The 12,756-nt window shown below is 48.2% G+C and overlaps 1 protein-coding gene across 1 annotated transcript in view; it reads left to right on the top strand.

The window, feature by feature from the left end:
• Window positions 1-5,441: 5,441 nt before the first annotated feature.
• mdn1 (midasin AAA ATPase 1) overlaps window positions 5,442-12,756 on the top strand; it is a 228,121-nt gene continuing 220,806 nt past the window's right edge. The window contains exons 1-4 of the mRNA XM_069887323.1: window positions 5,442-5,635; window positions 8,219-8,442; window positions 9,245-9,469; window positions 10,053-10,160. Coding sequence (XP_069743424.1) covers window positions 5,540-5,635; window positions 8,219-8,442; window positions 9,245-9,469; window positions 10,053-10,160 — 653 coding nt within the window. The 5' untranslated portion in view covers window positions 5,442-5,539. The remainder of the gene's footprint in view (window positions 5,636-8,218; window positions 8,443-9,244; window positions 9,470-10,052; window positions 10,161-12,756) is intronic.

Genomic DNA, 12,756 nt, shown 5'->3' on the forward strand with positions numbered 1-12,756 from the left:
TTGTCTTCTCCAGTACCTTTTCTCTTGTAGTATATCTTAGGAATTTTACTATAATAGATCTTGGTTTTTGTTGTGGTTGTGGTTTAGGGGCCAATGCTCTATGTGCCCTTTCTATTTCCATTTCTTGCTGTAGTTCTGGACATCCTAGGGCCTTAGGGATCCATTCTTTTATAAACTCCCTCATATTCTTGCCTTCTACATCTTCCTTAAGGCCCACTATCTTTATGTTATTTCTTCTGTTATAATTTTCCATTATATCTATTTTTTGGGCTAGTAATTCTTGTGTCTCTTTAGTTTTTTTATTAGATTCCTCCAATTTCTTTTTTAAGTCTTCTACCTCCATTTCTGCTGCTATTGCCCGTTCTTCCATCTTGTCCATTTTTTTCCCCATTTCTGTTAAGGTCATATCCATTTTATTTATTTTCTTTTCTGTGTTGTTTATTCTTCTTCTTAAATCATTGAATTCCTGTGTTTGCCATTCTTTAAATGACTCCATGTATCCTCTAACAAGAGCAAGTACCTCCTTTACCTTGCCTATCTTTTCTTCTTCTATTTCCCTGTACTCTTCCTCTTCTTCTTCCTCTAGGTTGACCATCTGTTGTTTCTTTGCTGCCCTTTCCTCCTCTTCTTTCTTGTTTCTATTGTCTTCTGTGGTCTCTTCTTGCTGCAGGTGTTCTGCAGCTGTCGTTGCCGTCTGTGGAGATCGACTCCCCAGCTGGTCCCCCCTCCCGTCGGTGTGTTTTTTTGTATGCGCGGTTGCGCACTTTTACTCGGCTCTGTGAGCCATTGTTGTAGTTCTCTTTCTACCGACCTGAGGTAGTGGGGTCTTCTCTCCACAGCGGGCCTCTTCGGACAGGTAAGGCCTTCACCTTTTTCCTCCGTTGTCTTCTCTTCCTCTCTTCTTTCCGTTGATTTTGATTTTTCTCCTTTTGTCTCCATCTTCTTTCCACCTTTATACTCACTTTTCTTTAACTTGTATTTCTGTGCCTTTGTATTTTCTCTTGTTTTTCCCGACTTTTCTGGAGAGGGCTGGAGTTCACCGTCCGGCCACTACTCCATCACGTGACTCCTCCATCGGAATTTCCTGAGTTCTTGAGCATTTTTGGGAGGGGGGATCTGTATAATACCAGTTATTCTTTCTGGGCTAATTTTCCTGGTTCCTTGACTAACTAGATGACCTAAGTATTTGACCTCGGTTTGCACAAATTGTAATTTAGACTCACTGACTCTCAGACCTTTCTTCTCCAGAAAGTTTAAAAGTGCCACTGTAAAATCTTTAGCTAATTCCTGTGTTCTTGCAGTAATTAGCAAGTCATCCACATACTGTATGAGTTGGCAATTTTCTATCTTAGGAGCTTCATCTAATACCCGCTCTAAGACTTGACCAAATAAATTGGGCGATTCGGTAAAGCCTTGGGGAAGGACTGTCCACCGGTATTGGTTTTTACGGCCAGTAAAGGGGTTCTCCCATTCAAAGGCGAACATGTCTCTGCTTTCTGTGGCCAATGGACAAGTCCAGAATGCATCCTTTAAATCAATGACACTAAACCATTGATTATGGGGGTCAATTTTACTCATGATGGTATACGGGTTGGGTACAACCGGGTGACGGGCAAGAATGAATTTGTTAAGCTCCCTCATGTCCTGTACTAGGCGGTAAGTGCCGTCTGGCTTTTGAACAGGTAAAATCGGGGTATTAAAGGGAGACATACAGGGTTCGAGTATACCGTCTTGAATCAACTGGTCAATTACGGGCTGTAAGCCTTTCCGGCCAGCCATCGGAATTGGGTACTGTTTCTGTCTAACAATTCGTTGAGGATCTTTTAGCGTGACTTGTAGCGGAGGAATATCAAGGATTCCTCTATTTCCCTTCCCTGCCCATACTCTTGGATTTATTAGTTTGCGATCTTCTTCGTTTAAAACATAGAATTGTACTCCAATGCCTGATTGTAGAGGTCGAGTACCGATAGCCAATTGGTCCTGTAGATCCCTTCCTAGCAAGCATACTCCGGCTTGGGGAAGTAATAGAAGATCCTCAATTATGATCTTATCTCCCATTTGAATACTGACTTCTCGCAATACCGGGACTGGAAAGTCTCGACCTCCTACCCCAGAAACTGTAACTGTCCCTTCTATTTTCACCCCCTTAGGTTGATATAGAACGCTAGATCGGGCAGCTCCAGAATCGACCAGAAATGTCATCTTATCCCTGTGGGGTCCTATGCATAAATTAACTAACGGTTCTCCTTGCAGCCCCACGGTATGTATTAATTGAGAACCGTGACCCCCCTATTCGTGATCAGCTTCCATCAAGGCATAGGAACGTGTGTCCATTGCTCGCAGTGGGTATTCCTTTTTAAAGTGCCCTTCCTTTTTACAATGAAAACAAATGAGGGGTCCCGTTTCCCAATCTTTCCCAAAATTTCTAGGGGGCATACGTCGTCCCCGGAATCCTCCTCTACTCCTCCATCTGCTGGGGTCTCCACCTCCCCACACTTGGCTCCCCTCTTTTTGGTGGTGGTCAGCTACTATTCCTTTAACTGTCTGTAATAGAATTTTAGCTTTCCCTTTTTGTTTATCCTCTGCCCTCTGTACAAATGCTCTCTGAGCAATCTGCAGTAACTGGGTAATTCCTTGCTCATGCCAATTTTCTGTCTTTTGTAACTTTCTTCGGATGTCTGGGGCTGAGTTGGTAACGAAACCCGTTAGAACCAATTGCTCCCCTGCTGGGGATTCTATTGTTGAATTGCCGTGCGCAATCTATTGAGAAATGCAGAGGGGGTCTCCTCAGGACCTTGGGGAACCTCAAAGGCTTTTTTAAAGTTCTGTCCTTTGGGGACAGAATCCTTGATTCCTCTGATCAAATTTATCCTATATTCCTCCATCAGTGTGCGGCCAGCACTGGTATTTTTGTCCCAATTAGGTTTTGTGAGAGGGAATTTGGCTTCTCCAGGGATCGCCTCGTGTCCCCCTTGGTGTTCCTTATCCCATGCTTTAATGCCTGCCTGTCGGATCATTCCCCGCTCATCTAAGGTAAACAAGGTTTTAAAAATGGCTGTTAATTCCTCCCAAGTATACAAATTTGGTCCCAAAAATTGGTCTAACTGTTCGGCACATCCCTGGGGATCTTCTATCAGGGAGATTAATTCTTTCTTAAAATTACGTACTTCAGTGCTGGTCAGGGGCACATTTACGAACCCAAGACCTTCTCCTACGGGAACCTCCCGTAGGGGTTGCATCCAGCTAATTTCTGGTTTCTTTGATTTGTGTTCCTGTTCCCTGAGGAATACATCGCAGGGTTCTGCCACTTCTTCCTGAGGGGTCTCACGCTGTTCTGAGTAACAATGCTCTACCTCTACTGTTAACGGAGGTGGTAATCGAGCGCTTTGTGAGCGAGTCACCATACCACTCCGGTTCTCCTCTCTCTTCTCTAGTGGTAGGGGAGGAGGAGGGGGAGGTGCAGAAGGGTAGGTAATAGGAGGGGGAGGAAAGATAGGAGTTGGCATAGGAGGAACATAGGGTGGAGGGAGGGAATGTAACACATCCCAACCCTGTGGTTCAGGAACAAGAGGTTCCTCCTCTCTCTTATTCCTGAATTCTTTCTCATTCAAAACCAGCTGTTCAATGGATCCCTTGAGCCAGCAGGCTGCATATTCCCTGCTCTCAACATTGTCTGGCTGGTTTTGATAGAGCCATAAGTTCAAAGCTTCACACATCCATTCATCCTCGGATCCGAATTTTGGCCAGTACACGGAGCTCCCTTTAACCGGGTATTTAACCCATTCATTACAACAATACCTGACCATCGTCAGTTTGTCTTTACTGCGGGTCTTTCCTGTGCCCCACTCAGATAACATCAACCCAAGCGGGCTGTACGTAGCTATCTGGTGGTCACGTCCTGTGTCAGGACTCTCATCTCTACTGCCCGCTATTCCCATGCTTAGGAACAAGTAAAATACTCTTACCGAGTTCTGGCAGTACTGCTCTAGCGCGCGTCCTTCCGCCGTTTGTTCTCAATGCCTCTTCTCGGATATCACTCGCTTCTTCCACTGACCAGCCACCCGTCGCCCGTGAGTCCAGCTGAATCAGCCGGGGTGCACCTACTCTCGTCGTCGGGGCACTCTGTCAGTGGAGGGAGTGTGATCCCGGACGAGCCCCCATTTGTTAGGAATTAAAGTACCTTTAAAGAAATTGCTCGAGACAAAAATTGAGAACAAAGAACATTTATTACTACAACAATGCAAAGTTGGGTGCTTCCCCTTACCCTGGGAATACACACACATACTGGGGCTCACCCAACTTTTATACAGTCAATTTCAGTATCAGAATTACATTCTTCTGCCCCCCTGGATGGGTTTGGCATAGGTAATCCTTCCTGCCTACATGCAGTTTCAGTACACTTGGAGGACCAGGGGGTATCCTGTGGGTGCCCCATCATGTCATTGTCCTTATTCACACCTCCCTGAATCTCTGGGCTACAGTCTCTTGATATGCAGAGTTGACTCATTCTATCTAGGGTTGGCTAATTTCATATGTATAAATCTGTGTATGGTTAGCTAATTAGAAATGTATGACTTGGTACTTCTGTCCAGGGCTAGGAGACCCTTATCTGATCCAGACTACCTCAACTTCCTACATTCTATTGTACCTTACCATTCCTTATCTTAGTCCTATGGTCTTGTCACAAAGACTAGAAGATTCTTATGTTAATCGTGCTGACTCTGCTTTCCTGCATCCTAAGCCCCAAGCTTATCCTGTTTGAACTGGTTACAGCCATTTTACTGATGAACTTTAGTTTCTTCCATGTTCATAATTTTAGATCAATTTTCCCATCTCTCACAAGAGCTACAGTCTAGCCTTCCAGGTTTGTCTTGCAGTTTATTAAAGCTGTCTTATACTCGCACTGCTGGTGTGGTTATTGTCAGTACAGGGAGTTCACAATGAAGAAGTTGGAAGTAAAGTTCCTGAGCGGTTTTTTTAATTGATTTGTTTCCCCACTGCACTTCAGGTTTCCCTGTAGTGTGCAAAACAGATGGAGTGTTGAAATCTGAAAACATTTCTTTCCTTCTGTACAAGATGAGTGAATTTTGACTATCTTTATGATTCTAGTTTGATTTCCAGGTTTATATTGTGGATGGCGCCTCGAATTTATGGCGTTTCAAACAAAAAAACCTGATTTTCTGCAAAGTGTGGGGAGAACTCAGAAGTGTAGATATTTTTAGCGGCTGAGTTACTGACACCAATTGTTCATAACATCTTAGAACACGCGCAGCTCTTTGATACTTTGGATTTGTATCTCATATGATTGCACTTTATTCTTTTGCAAACTGGCCACATCGCTCCAGGCAGCGGATCAATGTTTAAAGGGAATCCCGGGCAAGGTCCGGGCTGGTGACGCGCGTGCCCCGGAAGTGCTCCTCGCGCTCCTGCTCCATGTGCAGCGGATTGCGGCAGGGCCTGCGCGTTGCTGCTGGCCATCTGACCACTGTTGTCCCATCTGTAGCGGCTCCGGTGCCGGCCTTCGCGGTCCACGGACACCATGCGGGACCTGGCATTTCAGCTGGCGGCCCTTCCTCTCATTGCCAAGTTAAATGAGAGGAGCCGCAGCGAGCTGAATAAGTACTCCACGAAGCAGGTAATCGGCTGGCTTGCTTTGCTCTCGGGAAGGTAACGCAAGCAGCGGTCGACAGAGAGCACCGGTGGTTGGGGCTGGTTGGTACAGGGGGAAGGGGAGGGGGAGTGGAGTCTGGCGTGGGGGGGGGGAGGTGGGCTGGAGTGGGCTGGTCTGGCGTGGGGGGGGGGAGCACTTGGGGCCGGTCTGGCGTGGTTGGGGGGGGGTGGGTGGGGGCTGCAGTGGGCCGGTCGGGCGTAGGGTGGGGGGAACTGGGGGCCGGTCTGGCGCGGTTGGGGGGGGTGGGAGGCTGGTGTCGGGGGCTGGTCTGGGGATGTGGGGGGCCGGTCTGGGGATGGTGGGGGGCCGGTCTGGGGATGGTGGGGGGCCGGTCTGGGGATGGTGGGGGGCCGGTCTGGGGATGGTGGGGGGCCGGTCTGGGGATGGTGGGGGGCCGGTCTGGGGATGGTGGGGGGCCGGTCTGGGGATGGTGGGGGGCCGGTCTGGGGATGGTGGGGGGCCGGTCTGGGGATGGTGGGGGGCCGGTCTGGGGATGGTGGGGGGCCGGTCTGGGGATGGTGGGGGGCCGGTCTGGGGATGGTGGGGGGCCGGTCTGGGGATGGTGGGGGGCCGGTCTGGGGATGGTGGGGGGCCGGTCTGGGGATGGTGGGGGGCCGGTCTGGGGATGGTGGGGGGACGGTCTGGGGATGGTGGGGGGCCGGTCTGGGGATGGTGGGGGGCCGGTCTGGGGATGGTGGGGGGCCGGTCTGGGGATGGTGGGGGGCCGGTCTGGGGATGGTGGGGGGCCGGTCTGGGGATGGTGGGGGGCCGGTCTGGGGATGGTGGGGGGCCGGTCTGGGGATGGTGGGGGGCCGGTCTGGGGATGGTGGGGGGCCGGTCTGGGGATGGTGGGGGGCCGGTCTGGGGATGGTGGGGGGCCGGTCTGGGGATGGTGGGGGGCCGGTCTGGGGATGGTGGGGGGCCGGTCTGGGGATGGTGGGGGGCCGGTCTGGGGATGGTGGGGGGCCGGTCTGGGGATGGTGGGGGGCCGGTCTGGGGATGGTGGGGGGCCGGTCTGGGGATGGTGGGGGGCCGGTCTGGGGATGGTGGGGGGCCGGTCTGGGGATGGTGGGGGGCCGGTCTGGGGATGGTGGGGGGCCGGTCTGGGGATGGTGGGGGGCCGGTCTGGGGATGGTGGGGGGCCGGTCTGGGGATGGTGGGGGGCCGGTCTGGGGATGGTGGGGGGCCGGTCTGGGGATGGTGGGGGGCCGGTCTGGGGATGGTGGGGGGCCGGTCTGGGGATGGTGGGGGGCCGGTCTGGGGATGGTGGGGGGCCGGTCTGGGGATGGTGGGGGGCCGGTCTGGGGATGGTGGGGGGCCGGTCTGGGGATGGTGGGGGGCCGGTCTGGGAGGGGGGTGGGGGGCCGGTCTGGGGATGGTGGGGGGCCGGTCTGGGGATGGTGGGGGGCCGGTCTGGGGATGGTGGGGGGCCGGTCTGGGGATGGTGGGGGGCCGGTCTGGGGATGGTGGGGGGCCGGTCTGGGGATGGTGGGGGGCCGGTCTGGGGATGGTGGGGGGCCGGTCTGGGGATGGTGGGGGGGCCGGTCTGGGGAGAGGGGTGGGGGGGGGCCGGTCTGGGGAGAGGGGTGGGGGGGGGGCCGGGGTGGGGGGGCTGGTCTGGGGAGAGGGGTGGGGGGGGGCCGGTCTGGGGGGGGTGGGGGGGCTGGTCTGCCGTGGAATAGGGGGTCAGTGGAGGGGGGACTGGAGTGGGCCAGTCTGACGTTGGGAGGGGGACTGGAGTGGGCCGGTCTGACTTTGGGAAGGGGACTGGAGTGGGCCGGTCTGACGTTGGGAGGGGGACTGGAGTGGGCCGGTCTGATGTGGGGGGGACAGGATTGGGCCTGTCTGGTGGGGGGGGGGGGGGAGGTTGAACTGGAGTGGGCCGGTCTGGTGTGGGGGGGGTGGGAGATGAACGGGCAGGTTTGGCATGGGGGGGGCGGTCATCTCAATGTCTTTTTGTTTTCATTGACCCTGGAAATTGCTGTCATGTAGGATTTGTAAAAATAATGTGGGGGTTTGAAAGATCAAATATTGTGTCACTGAATGATGTAACAATGCATTGGGAAATTGGATTAGTACCATTGAAAACTTGTTGGTGCTGGGAGAAGTACTAAAACCTGCAGGTAACAATGGATTTGTTGTAATTATGTATTGAAATTGTTCTATGTCGAAGAGATATGGGGTTCTTGAAAGATAAAATCTTGAATTGATGAGTCCATTGAAATAAAAATTCTGAATCAAATAATCTAGAAGTTGGAATAAAGAACCTCTTTAAAATAAAACCATAAATAGGTTGTGTGTTGTTTGGAAGAATGATGAAGGAATACAAATGTCTGAATACCCAATGCTAAAAATGTTGGAATACTGCAGAAATTGAGGTAATAGTTTAACAGTGTGGGCGTAGGAGAAAGGAATAAGACAATAAAGGTAGGAGGAGATGGAGATCTGTGATGTTTACTTCAGAGTATAAGGCAGCATATTGGGTTTTCTTTTGTATACTTTTGGGTTTTGTACAATATACAATGTGAAACAAATGTTTTTAATCAGATTTGGAACAAGCAAGATCGACAATGCATTCTCAATATCTTGGCTCAACTGTTGCTGGATAAAGAATGTACACTGCTGATTGGACGCCAGCTCAGGCCTTTGCTGTTGGATCTTCTAGAACGCAACGTGAAGGTGATCAAAGGGCCTGTGTTCAACCATGACCTGCATGAGAGGTTATGTGTAGCAATGAGCAAACTTATTGACGTCAGCCCAGATGTCATTATGTAAGTCTTGTAACATTTCTCATTTGCAGCAACGTAGCTAGTGAAATTATAGAATTCAAAGATCAATAAGATATTTTTCTCTTCCTATATTTTGTAAATGTTGAAGGATTAAATGTGCCTCTTTTTTTTTAATCTTTTATATCAAAAAAAAGTTCTCCGAATAAGTGCTGGCTGACTATTAATATAAAAGCCTATCCCTGTGAAGCTAAATTATCCTTGATATGTATTTTCTGCTGAAATCATTGGAATGACTTGTAATAGCTAAGCTTTTTTGTGCCAGAACTTGGACCTAATATTGTACTGTAGTTTAGCTGTGGTGAAGCTAATGCTTAACAGCTGGCTATTTTCATCTTTGGCCAAGTATTCTCTTTCTTTTTACAGTGCAGCAATTTAAATTGAGGAAAATGTCTGCCTGTGCACTGGAAGGCAATTAATGCGGAGAAAACTCTTTATCAAGGAACAAAAGAGTGCCATGTTTTTTTTTGTTTCCATTGCTTTTGGGTTTTAAATATCCCACCTTAGATTAAGGTTGCCATTTGCCAACATTTATTACCTCTCCCTGACCTGAGAAGATGACATTGATCCACTATCTTGAGCAGTTGCAGTCTGCCATGGGTAGTGAAGGTCCAGTGTGCAGCAATGTGAGAATAATGTGCAAGACAGTGTGGCTTGTCAGTAATGACCTAATATAGCTATTGCAGCAATCAATTGTTCTTGCAAATGATCTATATATAAAAAAATTTATTTGGGCACATACAGAAAGCTGATTTTGTAACTTCTGTAACCTACTTGTCTTCTGAAGGTTTGCATTGAGATACTTTAAAGATTCACCACCAGTATTTCAGAGATTGTTTCTGGAGAGTTCAGATTCAAATACAGTCCGGTATGGTCGGAAGCGTATGAAGCTCCGAGACCTCATGAGTGCAACGTGCAAATTCTTGAAGGAAAACTGGATAATTTTCAGTGAATTATGGGACTGGAGTGTATGCTTTCCATTGCTGGGAAGCCATGACACCTTGGTCCGATGGTATGTAAATCAAAATGTATTTAATGTCAGTTTTTGATATTTAACATCCTTTTTGAGTAGAGACTTTATGTTCAAAAATAAAGTTTGAAAAAAATGCCCTTGATATTGGCAGAATACTAGCTTCGTTAACATGTTTGCACGTTTTAATCTCCTGAATAAGTGAAAGAAATAGGATATCATTGTGGGTGAGAAATCTCTGGGGGAGTGTTCCTGCATAAAGCATCATAGAATGGAAATCGTTATGTAACACTTCAGAATGATGGAACCAGAACATTAATTATTTCCTGCCCCACTGAGTATTTTTCTCAAATTTAAGCATTGTTTAGAAAATCTGGTTAAATGATTATTCACAATATTTGAATTCTGTGCATTCTTTTCCATACTAAAAGAATTGTCAGTGGGGGAGGAGGGAAGTGCATGCATTGGATAGGTGAATGATTCCATCACAAGGTGTGATGCATTTGTTTAAACGAGCTTCAGAGAAACTTGGGAATATATTTGGACACCAAAACTAAATTATTGCCCTTTAACCAAGACTGTCTAGTCCTGATGGCGTACATTGCATATTTTCTTCCTCTTTCAGGTACACAGCTAGATGTCTTGCAGTTGTAACAAACATGAGTGATGAACAAAAGACCCACTTCTTCAAGAAAATTCTTACTGCAGAGGAATTGACAAATTTTAGACTACAGTAAGTTAATCACTTCACTGCTAAATTGGGCAGCATAGATAGTGTCGCAGTTAGTGTAATGCTAATACAGCGCCAGCCACCTGGAGGTACAAGTCTTCTGCTGTCTGTAAGGCGTTTGTATGTTCTCATAATGTCTGTGTGGGTTTCCTCTGGGTACTCTGGTTTTCTCCCACTGTTCAAAATATACTGGGGTTGAAGGTTAATTGGGATATTTGGGCAGCTTGTGGGCCGGAAGGGCCTACAAGGGCATGACTAAATTAAATAATTTAAAAAATGATTGGAATGCTGGAAAATAAGATCAGGCAGAAGCTGTGGAGAGAGAGGTGGTTAATATTTCAGATTAATGATCTTTCATTGGGGATTTCAACAATTCTAGTTTTTCTCTGCAACCGTGTCTGCCTGTCCCGCATCGGACTTGTCAGCCACAAACGAGCCTGCAGCTGACGTGGACATTTACCCCTCCATAAATCTTCGTCTGCGAAGCCAAGCCAAAGAAGAAAAGAAGTTTTATTTAATAATAGTTCCTTTTAACTGTGGATGGGTTCTAAATCTTTACCAAAACTTCATTCTTTCATGAGTTGGGGACTGAACTTGCGTACTTTGAATTTTTGGAAGACTTAGCTGAAAAGGTTTACTGCGTTATTTTAAATTTGTTTATTTGTGTCTTTAATTTGCTGTGTGAAGTTGTGAATGTTGTTTTTTTAACTTTTGTGGTTATTGGTCATTGCCACATTTCTTCTTCTTTGGCTTGGCTTCGCGGACGAAGATTTATGGAGGGGGTAAAAAGTCCACGTCAGCTGCAGGCTCGTTTGTGGCTGACAAGTCCGATGCGGGACAGGCAGACACGGTTGCAGCGGTTGCAGGGGAAAATTGGTTGGTTGGGGTTGGGTGTTGGGTTTTTCCTCCTTTGCCTTTTGTCAGTGAGGTGGGCTCTGCGGTCTTCTTCAAAGGAGGTTGCTGCCTGCCAAACTGTGAGGTGCCAAGATGCACGGTTTGAGGCGTTATCAGCCCACTGGCGATGGTCAATGTGGCAGGCACCAAGAGATTTCTTTAGGCAGTCCTTGTACCTTTTCTTTGGTGCACCTCTGTCACGGTGGCCAGTGGAGAGCTCGCCATATAACATGATCTTGGGAAGGCGATGGTCCTCCATTCTGGAGACGTGACCCATCCAGCGCAGCTGGATCTTCAGCAGCGTGGACTCAATGCTGTCGACCTCTGCCATCTCGAGTACTTCGACGTTAGGGATGAAAGCGCTCCAATGGATGTTGAGGATGGAGCGGAGACAACGCTGGTGGAAGCGTTCTAGGAGCCGTAGGTGGTGCCGGTAGAGGACCCATGATTCGGAGCCGAACAGGAGTGTGGGTATGACAACGGCTCTGTATACGCTTATCTTTGTGAGGTTTTTCAGTTGGTTGTTTTTCCAGACTCTTTTGTGTAGTCTTCCAAAGGCGCTATTTGCCTTGGCGAGTCTGTTGTCTATCTCATTGTCGATCCTTGCATCTGATGAAATGGTGCAGCCGAGATAGGTAAACTGGTTGACCGTTTTGAGTTTTGTGTGCCCGATGGAGATGTGGGGGGGCTGGTAGTCATGGTGGGGAGCTGGCTGATGGAGGACCTCAGTTTTCTTCAGGCTGACTTCCAGGCCAAACATTTTGGCAGTTTCCGCAAAGCAGGACGTCAAGCGCTGAAGAGCTGGCTCTGAATGGGCAACTAAAGCGGCATCATCTGCAAAGAGTAGTTCACGGACAAGTTTCTCTTGTGTCTTGGTGTGAGCTTGCAGGCGCCTCAGATTGAAGAGACTGCCATCCGTGCGGTACCGGATGTAAACAGCGTCTTCATTGTTGGGGTCTTTCATGGCTTGGTTCAGCATCATGCTGAAGAAGATTGAAAAGAGGGTTGGTGCGAGAACACAGCCTTGCTTCACACCATTGTTAATGGAGAAGGGTTCAGAGAGCTCATTGCTGTATCTGACCCGACCTTGTTGGTTTTCGTGCAGTTGGATAATCATGTTGAGGAACTTTGGGGGACATCCGATGCGCTCTAGTATTTGCCAAAGCCCTTTCCTGCTCACGGTGTCGAAGGCTTTGGTGAGGTCAACAAAGGTGATGTAGAGTCCTTTGTTTTGTTCTCTGCACTTTTCTTGGAGCTGTCTGAGGGCAAAGACCATGTCAGTGGTTCCTCTGTTTGTGCGAAAGCCGCACTGTGATTCTGGGAGAATATTCTCGGCGACACTAGGTATTATTCTATTTAGTAGAATCCTAGCGAAGATTTTGCCTGCAATGGAGAGCAACGTGATTCCCCTGTAGTTTGAGCAGTCTGATTTCTCGCCTTTGTTTTTGTACAGGGTGATGATGGTGGCATCACGAAGATCCTGAGGCAGTTTACCTTGGTCCCACATTTATAACCTTGCCACATAAGATTTACAATTTAAAATTAGTCCACGATGTGCCATCTAGAAACTTTATGCCAAATTTAGATTGTAAATCAATGTAACTAATTATTGAAGGAAATTAAGAATTTGCACAAATTTGAATGAAAACTTTTTGCAACCTTAGCATGTTTTAATGTTTAATACAGGTGACAGAAATGGGATATG

The sequence above is a fragment of the Narcine bancroftii genome, chromosome 6, assembly GCF_036971445.1.
Source record: "Narcine bancroftii isolate sNarBan1 chromosome 6, sNarBan1.hap1, whole genome shotgun sequence".
Taxonomy (NCBI): Eukaryota; Metazoa; Chordata; class Chondrichthyes; order Torpediniformes; family Narcinidae; genus Narcine; species Narcine bancroftii.